The sequence below is a fragment of the Portunus trituberculatus genome, chromosome 9, assembly GCF_017591435.1.
Source record: "Portunus trituberculatus isolate SZX2019 chromosome 9, ASM1759143v1, whole genome shotgun sequence".
Taxonomy (NCBI): domain Eukaryota; kingdom Metazoa; phylum Arthropoda; class Malacostraca; order Decapoda; family Portunidae; genus Portunus; species Portunus trituberculatus.
Window position 1 is genome coordinate 7,515,773 of NC_059263.1, and position 15,040 is coordinate 7,530,812.

Here is a 15,040-nt window from a genome sequence, read left to right on the forward strand (position 1 = left end):
CCAAAACACCCTTAGAACCCCGCGTCACTTACTCTAGAGCCTATTGAATGTAGGAAGTTGTGGCGCATAAGTGTTGCTGAATTAACACCGTCAGTCGGCCCATCGATGGAGAAGGACAATGACGTGACCCGTCCTAATGTACCCCAGAAATAAGACCGCACGAACTATCTTACGTAATAATGCCCAGGACACAATCTCTTACTACTTACTGTCACATGCAGGTCTTTCTTCGCCGCCTCCTCTCAGCGCCGCGTCACCTGAGGACTCCACCTCCACCGTCACCGTCTCATGCATCTCCTGTTCCAGCACCAGCTCATCTCACGACTCACCCCCCTCCTGTCTGAGGCTCTGGGATAAACTGAACGGTTATCTTCTTCCTTCTCTCCAGTGATGTTAACTTTTCTAGCCCACATTGTCGTACCGAACCACCAGAATTATCGTATTTTGCCTAATATTATCGTACATCCAAAGGAAAAATAATATACACACATCAGAACTGCATTATATACTGTATTGAACATTTCATTAATTTTCATATGCAAATGACATACTACACATACAAAGGTTACACAAATACATATATATATATATATATATATATATATATATATATATATATATATATATATATATATATATATATATATAAAACTGTATATTGATAAAAGCTTACGTACAGTGTCAATGTGCAAGTATCTCCAAGGGGTCAACGTATCAGTCAATCGTCATTCCATCACTCTCCGCAACACAACCTACACTGGAAAACCGTTATTATTTATTTCTTTATTTATTGTTGCCCATTAGTGCCACATAATGAGAATGTTTTGTTTTTTCATACCGTTATACGTCAAATAGAACATATGATAAGAGAAGGAAAACTCGCCCTTTACCATACTAACACTAAGAGTCACACTAATAAGATCATTTTGTCACTTGACACTGACTGTGACTGACAGCGTCTCTCCTTTTTCCTTCCCTCCCAGTCCCCATACCTCTCTCTCTCTCTGAAATGTTGACATCGATATTTTTTCTTTACACAATTATTACAGTACCTTATTACAAAAAAAATAAATAAATAAATAAATACTTTGCCACTCAATTATCGTATATTGGTGTACGATTCTTACCTATGTATTGTACATCGTACAAACAGCCATATTATTGTACAAGTACGATAATTGTCGTTACATCACTGCTAACTCTCTCTCTCTCTCTCTCTCTCTCTCTCTCTCTCTCTCTCTCTCTCTCTCTCTCTCTCTCTCTCTCTCTCTCTGACCATGCGCAATGGTACCCCAGCTGTCTCGGGCACGTCTGAAACACCTCTCTCATTTCACGACTATTTGCAAAGGCCATATGAATCACTAACCCTGTTCTCGAGAGTGTTTTTGTTGTTAATAATGTAAAAATCTTGTTCATATGTCACTAAAACCATAGAAAAACACACGTCACTTCGACTACAGCCTTTCAAAGTTGTGGGAATGCCATGGCTAAGTGCTTCAGGTTACAATTCATTTCTCTTTCCGTTCCCGATTCACTTTCTTTCACTCCACTCGTCCGTGCTCCACCAATCCTGATTTCTACTTCTTTCACTTACTTGCATTAATTCATGTCACGTGTATGCATGTATGGTGACCTCCTGCTACCTCCCTTGTTTTGTTAACCCCTTCATTACCGGGACGTATTTCTACCATGAGTTCTGGGCATGATTAGATCATTTTTTATTTACATTAGGAAGGATTTAAGGAGGTCAGAAGATTAATGGATGGTCAGAGTCTTCCCTATTTTAATCCCACCCATAAGTTTCTGAAGCTGTATAAAATCAGCAAATAGTAAGCAGAATGAATTTGGAAACGTGTCATGGAACTGAAGAGGTTAATCAGTGTGAGGTAAGGAAAGGTGGTATTAATGGCTGAACGAGATAATTAACTATGGTGTTGAAGATGTACGGGAACATTAGGTATTAGAGATAGGTGATATATATACACGTAAGTAGATAGAAAGATAGACGAATAGTTAGATGCACTGATAGATAGGCTGACAGACGCTTAGTTTAATGTGTGTTGATAGATACAAGTAACATAATAGATGGTTAGGTTGATGAGTTGGCTGCATCACAATTAAGAAGGAAAGATTTATAAGACGACAAAGACAGACAGAAACATGAGTAGATAGACGATAGATAGACACACACACACACACACACACACACACACACACACACACACACACACACACAGTATCTCTCAGTTCCACTAAAAACACCAAACTTCTAATGAGGTATGTTTATGAAAAAAAAAAAAACATCTTTACAACTCTCTCTCTCTCTCTCTCTCTCTCTCTCTCTCTCTCTCTCTCTTCTCTCTCTCTCTCTCTCTTCAGAGCCAAAACATGAATATAACAGAAAACATTCTAAACTCGTGTAACTTGAACTAATTCACTTAAAAATAGTGTTCAAGTCATATAGATAAGCAACTACATAGATAGATAAATAGACACAAACAGATAAATGGGCATATAAATAAACAGATAGATAAAGAGAGACAAATATAGATAGATAGATAAACAGGTACAGCTCCAGAAACTAGAATAAAGCATAACAGTGTGTCGTTTGCTTTACATTCCTTAGTCGTCTCTTTCAATCAGTCACTCAGCATTCCATCTCTCTTTCTCCACTCCACGCTCTATGAGCTCTGAGCTTGCTCCGTAATGGGGAAGGCTGGCTGGGTGACTACCGGGCGACCATAGTGAATTACACACACACACACACACACACACACACACACACGCTAAGTACCATGAAAGAAAATGACACACACACAGCCACCTTTCCCTCCAGCTGGGAGCTGGGTGTTAGTGGTTCCAGCTAGTGGGCTCCCTCATAACGAAACATAAGGCAACACACACACACACAGTCACCCACCCACCCAACTACACACACACACACACACACACACACACACACACACACACACACACACCAACCCACCCCCACACCTGGCCTGGAGCCAGGTATTGGCCTGGGTCAAGCGGGGGGTAGGGGGTCGGCCCTCCCTTGATGACGTCACATATATTCGTTACGCAAATCATTTTGAAAATTAGGATTCCCAAAAAGGCAGCTAGACACGAATGTTATAAAAATTCTGACTCGTTATCAATCGAAACTAACTTCTAAAATACAAAAACATTGCCGAGAAAAGGAATAATAAAAATAGCTCAAAAATATACTAAATAAAGTATTAGAACTTCGACTTGCCTAAACACAATTTCAAAGCCCACCAATTTCATTCAACTGAATCGATAACGTTTTTCAAAAATTATGACTATCATTTCGATATATCAAAACCTGGCAACTCGCTTTATTAGAAAAAATAATATTTAAAAAATGACGTTGTTTACAATATTTACAGGACTACATATCATTCTTAAAGTCCACATCTTTAACTTCTTAGGAGCCTTGCATACTTTTCTCATGATGAACCATCTTTTGAAAACACAAACACTTCGCTACAACCTCAAATAAAAAATCACAGATAGCGGAGGTAAAAATTTTAGCGTATTTTGGCCCTCCCATTCAAGTCATAAACACCCTCTACATCACAGTACTTCACTCAACTCAAGCATGGTAGACACGTAAACCACTGCGAACTATCATTAGAAACCCTTAAAAGGCACTTGTGACTCGAAATAAATGAACTGAGACAAATATAAATAATAGTGGAAGTCGAGCATCTAGGACCGGCATTTTGGGCGGAGCTGGTGATGACGTCACAGCCTGGGACTCGTGACGTCATGGATAGGCCCGCTTCTTCTCGCTGAGCCTCCATAGCACACAAATCAGGTAATTGCGGATATATCTCAAGAACTGACATAAAAGATTAGGCCTATGGGTCCACTTTGTGACCTGTCTGGCCTGTAATGAGTGAGAGATGAGGCAGATGATGGCTGAGAGAGAGGCGGCGGGTCAGGGGATCGGTTTGTTTACGTTTTCAAGATTTGAATTATTTGGTTTTTATAAGTATGTGCAGGTGTTAGTTCACTGATATGTTGTCCTGGAGGTTTCCAACGTTAGGTTATGACATGGCACCACCGTGAAATGATGAGTTACACCAATATATTACTTACGTTAGCCAAAGACTGCTCGGCGGCGGCTGTCCGTGTCACTAGCAGGCACCGACACTCCACTGTCCACTTTGTGTCCTCAACCATGTTTAAATAGTTAACCTCTGATTACTGAGAGGCTACACACACAATATTGTCTTCGCTACTATAGATAACACTATTATCGGTATCTTCATCTCCACCACTCACTGTCCCTCACGGCCAGCGCCTTGTCCTGCCAAGTGCAGAGCGGCTCACGGACTGGTGGGCAAGTTCCGGCACCTTCCTCACACAACTGAGAGGCCCCGCGTAATAGCAGCAGTAGTAGTAGTAGTAGTAGTAGTAGTAGTAGTAGTAGTAGTAGTAGTAGTAGTAGTAGTAGTAGTAGTAGTAGTAGTAGTAGTAGTAGTAATAGCAGTAGTAGTAGTAGTAGCAGTAGTAGTAGTAGTAGTAGTAGTAGTAGTACCAGCAGCAGCAGTAATAGCATTAATAGAAGTAGCAGTAATAGTAGTAGCAGTAGAAGTAGAAATGCAATGGTAAAATGCCGGCCAACTGCAGTGTTACTGCACCGCCAGACCGCCACCCGTCCCTGCCACCGATCCGCCGTGTGGTGCCGACACATTATTCATTCGTAGCGGTAGGAAGCAGCAGAGTCCCGGCACAGACGCTACACGGTACAAGCGTCAAGCGGTACCGGAAATGATGCCGGCACATTCAGTCGTACTAGTACAGACGCGTCTCGCCGAGCTACCGAGACCGCACCGACGCGCCAGGGCAGCCAGTCGGTACCAGTGTGGAGCGGTACCGAGAATGAGAATGACTCACTCTTACCCATCACCGCTCGCCTTGAACCACCTCCACGCTGTATACAATTTGCTCAGTACCTTTTCGGCTATTTACCAGTACGAAAAATTTTACCGGTATAGTACTTTTAAGGCTGGTACCAGTATTACCGGTACTGATACCGGAACTTGCCCACCTATAGCAGTTAGACAGTTTCGCAGTTTACCAGTATTACCGGTACTGGTACCGGAACTCGCCCACCTATAGTAGTTAGACAGTTTCGCAGTTTCCGTTGGCAGCGTTAGCATCATATCAGCGAGCCGTCTCCCTGACACACACACACACACAGGTTGTATTACGTCACAGCAGGCTGCGGCAAGGCGGGGGCAGCTGTCTTCACACCTTGTGATGCCTAATAAATAAAGACGGGTAGAGACGTTACCCACAATAACAAAACAAAAACAAAAAACACACACGAGAGAGAGATGGAGGGTGGGGGTGACGGACATGATCTCTCTCTCTCTCTCTCTCTCTCTCTCTCTCATCAATGGGGAGATTGGAAGGAAAGTGAAGGAGTGAAAAGGAGGCAACTCTATTGGTCGAAGTGGAATAAAACAGGGTCAAGTAATGTGACATGACCTTTAGGAAAGGGAGATGGAGGGAAGGGGAGGAAAGAGAGAGAGAGAGAGAGAGAGAGAGAGAGAGAGAGAGAGAGAGAGAGAGAGAGAGAGAGAGAGAGAGGAAGGAGAGAAAGGAATGAGAGGGAAGTGGATGGAGGAGGGGTAAGGAGTTATAGGAAGAGAGGAGGAGGAGTAAGGAGCTAGAGGCAGGGAGGGTGGAGACCCGTGACGCTGAGCCCGCTGACCCCGCTATGATAAGCTTCTGGCATTCTATATCCATTATACTATTACTTTTCTCTATTTTATTTATATCAAGAAAGAAATTATCTGCTAATGTCAACTATAAGTTCATGCACGTAATTCACATTCTCATATTATAATAACATTGAAAGTCAAGTGAAACATGGTCTCATGATATACGGCCTACCTTGTACAGAAGAAGTTAAAAACCTCAGTCTAACTACACCAAGAGATTAGTTTTCTTACACGATTCTCTCCCTTACGTTAAGTTAGGTTTACAGAAAGTACTCGGTTCGCCCATCACTACCGGTTACCTTCTTCCTTCTCTCTCACTCTGAGCATGCGCAGTGGCACCTCAGCTGTCTCAGGCACGTCTGAAACACCTCTCTCATTTCACGACTATTTGCAAAGGCCATATGAATCATTAACCCTGTTCTCGAGAGTATTTTTGTTGTTAATAATGTAAAAATCTTGTTTTTATGTCACTAAAACCATAGAAAAAACACACGTCACTTCGACTACAGCCTTTCAAAGTAGTGGGAATGCCATGGCTAAGTGCTTCAGGTTACAATTCGTTTCTCTTTACGTTTCCAATTCACTCTCGTTCACTCCACTCGTCCGTGCTCCACCAATCCTGATTTCTACTTCTTTCACATACTTGCATTAATTCATGTCACGTGTATGCATGTATGGTGACCTCCTGCTACCTCCCTTGTTTTGTTAACCCCTTCATTACCGGGACGTATTTCTACCATGAGTTCTGGGCATGATTAGACCATTTTTATTTACATTAGGAAGGATTTAAGGAGGTCAGAAGATTAATGGCCAGAGTTTTCCCTATTTTAATCCCACCCATAAGTTTCTGAAGCTGTATAAAATCAGCAAATAGTAAGCAGAATGAATTTGGAAACGTGTCATGGAACTGAAGAGGTTAATCAGTGTGAGGTAAGGAAAGGTGGTATTAATGGCTGAACGAGATAATTAACTATGGTGTTGAAGATGTACGGGAACATTAGGTATTAGAGATAGGTGATATATATACACGTAAGTAGATAGAAAGATAGACGAATAGTTAGATGCACTGATAGATAGGCTGACAGACGCTTAGTTTAATGTGTGTTGATAGATACAAGCAACATAATAGATGGTTAGGTTGATGAGTTGGCTGCATCACAATTAAGAAGGAAAGATTTATAAGACGACAAAGACAAACAGAAACATGAGTAGATAGACGATAGATAGACAGAGATCATTTTTTACACACACACACACACACACACACACACACACACACACACACACACACACACACACACACACACACACACACACATATATATATATATATATATATATATATATATATATATATATATATATATATATATATATATATATATATATATATATATATATATATATATATATATATATATATATATATATATATATATATATATATATATATATATATATATATATATATATATATATATATATATTAGACTTGCAGAATGTTTCGCATTATTTTCTGGCTCCCTGGATCCAATTACTTTTCTTCCCATAAATTCGTGAGTCGCCATGACACGCACTGCCATGACCCGCTTTGGAATGATCTGTGATTGTTGTTGCGTACCTTACTGTACTTTTATTATTAACGTCGAAATTAGGTACCGAAAGAAAATGCAGGAAATTAAGTAGTGTAAAGGCCGTTTCACACCGGAGACGACACACACGACGCACGAATCGCGAAGCTTCGTGGCTTAAAATCACCTCAGTGTCGACACCGGGTGCGAAACTCTGAGACACCTGCCAACCACACCGCGCGCACCGATTATTGCAAGATCGCCGGGCAGGCAAGGCTGCCAGGTTGATTTTGCTGATCATACCAGATCAGATGGAAACGTACCAACATCTAAAATACACGTCATTTTCAGGAACAATAATTTTCTTACATTTGATTAAAGCTGTAAATCCTCTTTCCCCCGCGTCTTCCCAACACACACATACACACATCCATCCCAATCCACCTACACACACACGCATGCATGCATCCCAAGAAATCCACACATCCATCCCAACACACACACAATATGCACACTTATAACCTATAGCTACATTAGGTAAGACACATTTTCACCACACTGTCCCTCTTAAACTGAAGTAAACTGTCAACATAATGTGGTTCTTCATCAGTTTAACCTCTACAGTACAATGACACGTTCACATATTCATTCTGATAACTATTTGGTAATTTTATACAGCTTCAGAAACTTGTGTGGATTGAAATATCATATCATTGAAATATCCTTCATATTATTTGTTGGATTTTCTTACGAAGTTTAAGGAAAATAATGTTTTTGTGGAGCAAAGTCGCCATTGGAGGTAGTCCATGCTGCAAAACCCTTGATATGCGTTTTTTTTTTTTTTTTCTTTATAGTAGTTCTTTAGAAAACCCCACTTTGACTTCAATTCACACAGTTTTGAGGTTAAAGTAGCATAGCAGTACGAGTCTCTTCTCTGTGGCTCAGTGTTCCACTTTGTAAGTTATAACTGGCCAGGCTCACTATTGCATGCTTAGCAGTTAGTGGGGCTTGTCTGCATCTTATAAGAATGGTGATGGAGGTTACATAATAGATAATAGTTATGTATTATAGTTATACCTACCACTTAATTCAGGTTACGACAGGATGTGTGCAGGTTCATTGTATCTAGCCATGCTTTGCTCACTTCTTCAGCATATGATTACTACAGGAGATGAGGTTTCACCATTTTTTGCTGCTGCATTCTGCCTCTGTTAGCATGCATTGTCTTACAATACCAAATTCCCAAGTTAAATAAATTATCCATTCCAAACGTAGCCTGCTGTTGTCTGCTATAAGGGTATTTTACATTTTTTTTGAGTTGGTGGCTAGTCATGCAAATATCAAGCCTGTCCTATATTTCTTCCTATGCAAGACGGCAACTCCGTCCACCATCCTTTGCTGGATTTATCATTCATGAAAATTTCCTACAAATCACAACATCCCCTTGCTTACCATTCCCAAGCAAGATCATTTAAATATTCATTCATAACGGCAAAATAATAATAATAAAATAAATAAATAAATAAAAATATAATTTATTAAGATTCATACACAAACGAGATACTTCAACTTAAAAGATACTACGAGATCTTAAAATCTTTAGTGTCTCAAGATACTTAGTATTTAACAAATAGTACTAAAGATATAAGATTGAGGAAAAGTGAGGAATTCTCTCCATACCAGACACTATCACCTCCTTTATGTGCTCGGCACACAGATGGGTATCTGACACAAACAGTAATCATTTCAGGAAAAATCAGCATAATACCTCCGCAGGTCCCCCAAACTGATAGAAGCAAAATGCCAGTTGCACCTCTATTTCGGGGGATCCTGAGGAAAGACTGAAGAAATAAGACAAGATACAGATAGGAGAACTAATGGGAGGAGCCCAACATAGAAGTTAGGGTAATAGTATAAGCAGAAGGATCAGAGGTGAGGAAAGAAAAAAAAAAAAAAAGTGGGCATCTCTCCAAAACTTCATTTGTGTAATTTTAACAGCACTTTTATAATTTTAGTAACCTATGGCAGCATTCTTCTACCTCTAATTGGAGTGTGAGATTGGGTATCACACTTGTGCCTGTATTATTGACAATCTAGCACAAGAACAACTACTCTCTCCTTTCATCCTAAAGCTTAAGATGGACTCCTAAAAGAAAACTTAAAAGAAAACTTAGATGAAAGATGTTATGCATCTTAAAAAGCTATTTAGAAATATTTAAAAATGAATTCTAAGGAAAAAAAAAAGATTAAATTCACCTAATGCTCAAGGTTGATGTAAAAACACTAATGGGAGATGAGAAGTGATGTAAGAACTTATTTGAATGGAAAGCCAATTATGTACAGTACATACTTATTGCACTTGCTGCCAACACTGTGGCAAGGTATTTAAGAACATCAGTGGAGATCATTCCATAAACAGTGGACCAGTGTTACCCATGGATGGCAGTGACGGAGAGAAAATTCAACGGACCTAATTTGTGGACTCAGTAAGTATTGCAGTTTTGGATGGACAGACAATAGTTAGAGATCGAGAAAACAGCTAATCTAAAATGTTTACTACAAAAAGATCAATTTAGAAAAACGACAAAGTCAGATAAGCTACCAAGCCATTAGCACTTTTCCGTCTTCTTTTTCCGTCAATTTTGTGACGACTGTCAACTTTTGCAGACGGTGGCCGTCACACACAAGTTTGCTTCCGCCTTTGCCTCGCTTGTCGATTGTAAACAAACATGGTAGGGACGGGCGGGTACCCGGATAACTACCCGGGTAGTAGAGTACTGAGTATCGAGACGGGTACCCGGGACGAACGAAGGTTGTCGGGTAATTTTCACGGGTATTTCTTATAATATTATTAGGCACCCATTCTGGTGTAGGGAGTACAGATGTGCGCGATTACGGTGAAAATATTTAATGTCTAGACTCTTAGAGTATGGATAATGTTTACCGATGTGCGATCATTAATGAAATATGGAGATGATTAGAAATATATCGTTCATGCTGTACTGCGTAGTGAGTATCTAGACGGGTACCCGGGTAAAACATAATGTCGGGTATTGCTCACCGGTAAGCAGTCTTGTCTTGGAGTACACAGTGAGTACCGAAGTCTTATTATTAATAAAATATGATGATAACGATGAATATATATATATATATATATATATATATATATATATATATATATATATATATATATATATATATATATATATATATATATATGCACGTGTGTGTGTGTGTCTGGTTTATAATCTTGGTAATCGTCTCGACATTAATCCCGGGAGCCGGGATCACTGTGCGCTGGGTGCCGGGTAAGCGTTTTGATGGTTACCAGGCAGCTATCCGGGTAGCGCGTTGGTCCTACTCACTCACTTTGAGCCCCGGGACCACCGCGCGCTGGAGGGTGTGCCTGATGGATACCGGGTAGCTACCCGGGTAGTGGAACCGGGTAGCGCGGGTAGTCTGAGACGGGTACCCGTACCCACGATTACCTGAAAAGCCGTACTCTGCCCATCCCTAAAACATGGCTCCTCATTCACCCCAGCAAGCCGCGGCTTTTTTGCACCTTATAATGTAATCAGCTGTTCTGTGATCCCAAAGGCAACGGTGACCTCTAATGCTCTCTATGAGAAATTCGTCAGTGTTTTGTCCACTGCTCATCTTGGCCAGCTACTTGGAAGTTGCCTTGGAAATATTCAAAAGCATCGCACATTCGCACTCCCCTGGAAATGTACACACACAACTGAGGAACTTTTCATTGCTAGGCTAGAAGAAAAAAAAAAATATGTATACAAACATATATTAACCAACTTATTTAGATTTCATGTCATGATAATAGCATTCTTCCGTTTAACAAAAAAAAAAAAAAAAAAAAAATCTTAATAAAAGTGTTGATTAGAAACCATAGTTCTTATTTTGACTAAAAATTGGCGCTAGACGAAAACGATGCGTTCTGTCTGACTCAAGACGACGGAAAGAGTTGACGGAAGAGTAAAAAGACGACGGAAATCGCCTGAGACGACGGAAAAAGTGCTAGTGTGACGCCGCCTTAACTCTTTCCGTCGTCTTGAGTCAGACGGAACGCATCGTTTTCGTCTAGCGCCAATTTTTTTGTCAAAATAAGAACTATGGTTTCTGATCAACACTTTTATTAAAAGATTTTTTTTTTTTTGTTAAACGAAAGACTTGATGTATTGTTTTAAGTTGCTTTGTGTTGATTTTTTTTTTCGGTTTCTTTTTGTTACTGCAAGGTGTGTGTGTGTGTGTGTGTGTGTAATTCACTGTTTGATCTGCTGCAGTCTCTGACGAGACAGCCAGACGTTACCCTACGGAGCGAGCTCAGAACTCATTATTTCCGATCTTCGGATAGGTCTGAGACCAGGCACACACCACACACCGGGACAACAAGGTCACAACTCCTCGATTTACATCCCGTACCTACTCACTGCTAGGTGAACAGGGGCTACACGTGAAAGGAGACACACCCAAATATCTCCACCCGGCCGGGGAATCGAACCCCGGTCCTCTGGCTTGTGAAGCCAGCGCTCTAACCACTGAGCTACCGGGCCGTGTGTGTGTGTGTGTGTGTGTGTGTACTTGTTTGTTTCTGTCTGTGTTTCTGTGTGTCTTTGTGTTTGTATTCCTGTCTGCCTGTCTTTCTCTTTGTCTATCTATGTTTGTGTTTGCCTATCTCTCTGCCTATCTATCTATTTGCCTACGTATATATTTGTCTACCAATGTGTTTATTTACCTATCTATTTATCTATAGGCGTTTTCAGTAGCACCTTGCAAAAAGCAAACGGTCCTTAATTAAAGCATTCGCCTTTGGAGCGGCAAAGGCGAGCGCTTTTCAAGATATGTTCGCTTGTGTTAGCTCTCCGAGTCACGTGATAGCGAACACTTACGCTGATTGGCTGTGAGACGAGTTTTCAACTTTGTAAGTTATAAATCAATAAAATATACTTTTATGAGGAGCATGAAGATATGATAAGTATTAACATGTAAAGGAAATACATTTAGTAACTGTTTACTGATATTGAAATTCATAAGAATTATCCTTGCAGTTTGAATTAAATGAAAACAGTCTTGCACTCTCGAGACATCTGGGACTACGCTACTCATTTCAAAGCTTGTGACTCCGACTTAGATTTTCAGTTACGTGAGAATCTCGTAGGTTACGCATTATTTAAGCACATTAATTGTAAAATATAAATATGATAGGATATTTGCACTGTTGCTTGATAATGACATAAGGTTATAGCAATATTGCGGAAGATTTGGGTATATTTTTTAATGGTGGTGCTCTGAAAACTTTGGGCGAACGAACACACAACATCATGGCCTCTGACAGTGCGATAATTTGAGGAAATCCACAGCAAAACTGTCTCTGCCAATGTAACTACTGAATGACAAGCAGTCACTAGCGGTGTAACGGCTTATCTGGCATATTGTGTATTAATGGATACTGGGTATATTACCTGTAATACCTTATAAAGTAGGAAAATGTGACAGGGAAGTGATACCTGGGATCAACTCTATTATTTGGTCTCAACACCGCCATAGGCGCTCACGTATTATAAAACAATTTAGTTAATCTTTTAAAGGTTAGATTAGGTTATGCTTGGTTACATTAGGTTGGAAAAACTTGAAATATGGATTTTTTTTTTTTTTTTTTTTTTTATGCTCATATTACGTTTATTTTCCCCACCAAAACCCCTGATTCCCCACAGGCCCCCCAAGCTTGTTTGGGGGGATGGATGGGAAGGGAGGGACAGACTTGTTATAAAGAATTACCAACATTTTTTTTCCACATAACAGATTTACCTGTGACGTCTGTGACAAGATGTTTTTGAACAAGGTAGACGCAGATCTGTGCTACAAGAATCATTTGGACATGTGCATCCAGCCTCTGCCGCGTGTACCAGGGCCGTCAGAAAATATTCCGTGCAGAAATTAAATGTGTAGTGTTTTATTTGAGCCTTGCCTTCAATTATCCCATTCCCATAATAATATCTTTATATTACGGTGGAATGAGGCTGCACGTCTCAGCTTGGCGTGATCCTGCGACTAAAGAGTACAATAGTTTTTCCGGCGAGCGACGAGGGAGGTTCGTCTGGCAGTGTTACTATCGTTTTCAGTAGCAGCGTTCGCGTGTTCAAGCGAACGCTTCTGGACCGTTCGCCTTTTGCAAAGTGCTACTGAAAACGCCTTATATATCCATATTTATGACCTACCCTAAAACACCCTCTTTCAAAAAACAAAACGTAAGAAACCTATTGAATTCAAACCCCACCCCACAAGTACACTAACCCAACCCAACCCAAACTCGACTAAACCACACACGTATCACACACACACACACACACACACTGTAGCTCAGTGGTTAGATGGTTAGAGCGCTGGCTTCACAAACCAGAGGACCGGGGTTCGATTCCCCGGCCGGGTGGAGATATTTGGGTGTGTCTCCTTTCACGTGTAGGTGCTGTTCACCTAGCAGTGAGTAGGTACGGGATATAAATCGAGGAGTTGTGACCTTGTTGTCCCGGTGTGTGGTGTGTGCCTGGTCTCAGGCCTATCCCAAGATCGGAAACAATGAGCTCTGAGCTCGTTCCGTAGGGTAACGTCTGGCTGTCTCGTCTGAGACTGCAGCAGATCAAACAGTGAAACACACACACATGCAGCCAAACCAACGTAATCTCTCCCCTTTCTACAGGGCCTACGGAAGCCAATAAGGTGGATCGCGTTCACTGGTACATCAAGGACAATGCCTAGAACCACAAGACCAAGAAGTATGAGATGGTGCACGACAAGAAGCCGAAGCCAGTGCTGAGGCGAGGACAGCTCTTCTACCTCGCCATCAGATTCCACGAGACTTTCGATCAAGCGAGGGACAGGGTGGTGCTTAACTTCAGATTCGGTGAGAGAGAGAGAGAGAGAGAGAGAGAGCAAATTAATCAAATATGCAAAGAAAAAAAGAAGGAAAGGAAGGAAGAAAATCAAAGATAATAGGACGAAAAAGAAATGAAAAGAGGTGTGTGTGTTTGTGTGTGTGTGCACGTGTGTTTAGGTGTGGGTGTTGAGGCGTGAGTGTAGTGGAAGGGTGGGATTGAATATTGGTTTGGGGAAGGTGTTATTGTGTGTGTTGGGGAGAACGATTGTGTGTGTGTGTGTGTTTAGTTACAATGTATAAACAGTATATTCTTTGCAATAACGTAATTGTTTTCCCTCTTAAACACACACACACACACACACACACACCATTATCAATTACCTCTATCTTACATCACTGAAATAAAAGGACAACAACAACAATACACCTCTTAACAACACAAACATACACACAACTGACTGAAGAAACATTCCAAAATATAAAAAAAAAGATAAGACAAACAAACCTCTATACTGTAAACACCTCTCTCTTAACACACACACACACACACAAACCCAACACACAACACACTAACTCCCTTTCCTCCATCTCCGCACTGCAGGACACAAGCCATCAGTATCTAAGGGAACCATGGGCGTTGTGATGGTGAACAGTGACAAGCTGACTCGCACCAAGGATGAGTGGGACTGCCGCATTGACCCTGGCACCCGTGGAAAGGATCTGGTGGTGCAGGTGCGTGGGAGAGGCGCTGGGAGGAGGAACTGGGTTGAAAGAACACGTGGAAGTGATAGGAGATATTATGTTAGACTGGGAAAGGGAGAGTAAGG

The 15,040-nt window shown here is 40.9% G+C and overlaps 1 protein-coding gene across 1 annotated transcript in view; it reads left to right on the plus strand.

Annotated features, from left to right (window-relative positions):
- The window catches only part of LOC123501628 (hemocyte protein-glutamine gamma-glutamyltransferase-like), a 102,544-nt gene that overhangs the window by 78,620 nt on the left and 8,884 nt on the right, over window positions 1-15,040 (plus strand). Inside the window, exons 4-5 of the mRNA XM_045250581.1 lie at window positions 14,222-14,240; window positions 14,815-14,945. Coding sequence (XP_045106516.1) covers window positions 14,222-14,240; window positions 14,815-14,945 — 150 coding nt within the window. The remainder of the gene's footprint in view (window positions 1-14,221; window positions 14,241-14,814; window positions 14,946-15,040) is intronic.